Source organism: Wyeomyia smithii, chromosome 2 (assembly GCF_029784165.1).
Source record: "Wyeomyia smithii strain HCP4-BCI-WySm-NY-G18 chromosome 2, ASM2978416v1, whole genome shotgun sequence".
NCBI classification, from domain to species: Eukaryota; Metazoa; Arthropoda; class Insecta; order Diptera; family Culicidae; genus Wyeomyia; species Wyeomyia smithii.
In genome coordinates this window covers 14,934,757-14,937,479 of record NC_073695.1, presented here as the reverse complement: position 1 = coordinate 14,937,479, position 2,723 = coordinate 14,934,757, and the positions used below count along the sequence as shown (strand labels likewise).

The 2,723-nt window shown below is 36.1% G+C and overlaps 1 protein-coding gene across 2 annotated transcripts in view; it reads right to left on the bottom strand.

The window, feature by feature from the left end:
- Positions 1 to 770: 770 nt before the first annotated feature.
- Positions 771 to 2,723, bottom strand: part of LOC129722413 (uncharacterized) — a 3,194-nt gene continuing 1,241 nt past the window's right edge. For both annotated transcript variants that reach the window (XM_055675826.1, XM_055675827.1), the window contains 2 exons: positions 2,188 to 2,723; positions 771 to 2,095 (listed from right to left, as the gene is read on the bottom strand). The exon at positions 2,188 to 2,723 is cut by the window's right edge. In XM_055675826.1, the coding sequence (XP_055531801.1) occupies positions 1,250 to 2,095; positions 2,188 to 2,723 (1,382 nt within the window). In that variant the 3' untranslated portion in view covers positions 771 to 1,249. The remainder of the gene's footprint in view (positions 2,096 to 2,187) is intronic.

Here is a 2,723-nt window from a genome sequence, read left to right as displayed (position 1 = left end):
TAGTTTGATTGCTTTTTGTGATATTCAGAGACTCGCTTACGACGGGTGCGGGCTTGTCTCTCTGAATTAGTAGTGTTTATTTTGTGTCGGATCGAAATAATGCTTTTATTTTTTTCCAGAAAGCTATTATTCGTCCTATTAGTGTTAATATAGACTAAAGTACTTACGGTTTTCTATGTTTGGTCCACGATATTCGTTCGCGGGGAACTTATTTAGGTTAACGGATTTTGATTGTGATTAAAAACGCGAATCTCACGATATTCCCTCGTGGATGCACTAACTGCGGTTTCTAAATCGAATCACAATCCGCGCCGACTGCGCCACTTAAAAGATCATTTGGTTTAGTTTAGTTTTTAAAAAAACTTTTATTTGACCGTACTCGGTCACACTTCACTTGAGACTGATTAAAGACTATCTTACAGAGGCCTGACTGCCCTACCTGCTGTCCTAAAATCTGCTGACCTAAGACCTAACGACGATGCAGCACTTGGCGACGTCAATCCGAGTTCCACGTTGAATACTTTGTTGGCTCCGGGCTCCAATCCTGCTGACTGTGCTGTCTGGTTGTTTGCGCGTGGCTTGGTTTCTGGTCGCTTAGATTCAGTGACAACTGGTGTTGAGGATGTTCCGTCTTTAACTTATATATATATATATATATATATATATATATATATATATATATATATATATATATATATATATATATATATATATATATATATATATATATATATATATATATATATATATATATATATATATATATATATATATATAATTTAGGGTGGGTCGATTTAAAAATCGCTCAGGCTCGCTGATTTTCGGATTTTAGGGATCAAAATAAGATACTTTTCTCAAGAAACCATACTTCTAAAATGAATTCTGATGTCCCTTGTACTAACGTGTAGGTACCCAAAAGGTCAAATTTCATAAAATCCTGTTTTGACCCATTTAGAGTGACCCAATCGAGTCCAAATGTATGACTGACCCCCACTAACTTTGGAGGGCTGACCCACCCATGCTAGTGTTACCCCCCTGGGACCCCCCTAGGGGGTCTCCCATACAAAAATATCAAAAAATATCAAAAAATCACCATTTTTGGCACTTTATATGACAAAAATCAGTGAAATGGCTATTATTTTTCCGCACAAATGAAGTTTCTAGGAGAAAAATGTTTTCTTTTGTTTTTGGATTTTTGTTTTCTCTTTAAAAATTTATTCGATCAGAACATAGGAAAGAAACTAAAAAATTATTGTTTGAAGTCTTTTCTGGGCAATTTCGCACGGCTCTCTAATGTCGCCTCCATAACAGCCTCTACATTTTCAGATATTACTCGTTTGGAAACGCTAGCTAGCAGTTGAACGTGTTGTTCCGTTCCTTGTATATGTAATGGAATATGCGGATCAGTAAATGGTGAATCATCTTCATTTAAATATGCTATCAATGTTTCATACGGAATGATTCGCGTGAATGGTGGTTCAAATACGTTATTTTTATCAGTCAAATCGATCATTGTCGTGTAATCGAAGCAATGGAAGTTTATATCTGGTTTTTTATATTCTCTAAGTTCCGATGGGTCTTCAACATTGTCTCGATATCGTAAAATTTTCTTGATAGCAGAGTCGCGCACCTCTTTCCTATCATCAAACAACATTGATAGCAAGATATTTTCCGAATGTGCAAAATATGGATTATTTTTAATTACATGATTGACAACAGTGCGTAAATTTGGCTCCAGAAATTGTGCCCAAGTAATGTACTTGAAAAATAATACACTACCGTACACGACAGAGCCGTAATACTTGATATTAAAATACATTGGCACATAAACCTTAATTATAAATTCAACCAGAACTCTTAAATTTTTAGGTGGTTTTTTCATTGTCACATATAATCGTAATAATCTAGCGGCCTTGGTGAGCCAGCGAGAATGTACAATTTTCCCTGGTTTTATGTTAGCCAGATCCACAGAAACCACGCCATTAGAAATTGCATGTGCCATGTCGTATAAGTACTGCGAATCGGTGGAATATTCGTGCTGTTCTGCAACAGGAGGCATATTTTCCAACGCAATTCTCTGGAAGTCGCTCACCACCTAAAAATATATAATAATTAAATAAATTTATTATGATTTCACCATTCAAAATGTTAGAAAATTATAATAAATGAGTGATGGCAATGACTTACCGGAAGAGCTTCAGAATTTTCAATTTGCTTGCTTAGTTTCCCGGTTGTTGATGTTGGTCCAGTGGTGGATGATTTATCCAAAACCCCAAACAAATGTCGAAACGGAAGTTCGTTGAAGTGTAGAAGGCAAACAAACCAATGCAATGGTCTTTTTAGCATCAATTCGAATCTTCGTATAATTCCACCGTGTGTGTCAGTGTTTGTTGGCTCACCGTCAGTGCATATGCCAATCAATGCATCCAGAGATATGTTTTTATCGTTGAAAAATTCATTCAATTTTGTTGTTTTGTATTCAGCACTTTCCTCTGCCAGTCTTGCGTAACCAATCAATCGAGAATTCGGTTCTCTCAAAATAACAAGGTGATGTTCTTTTACCATCCTACTATGATACTTACCATCAATTTTTTCTCTCGTATAAGTATCATCTTTTCTGCCGTCGGATGAAAACGCTATTAAACTGGAATCATCAAACCTTTTGCGGAGCACTATTCGTCTGCATTTCTCTCTTTCACTACGAACTTTCGATTTATCCATGA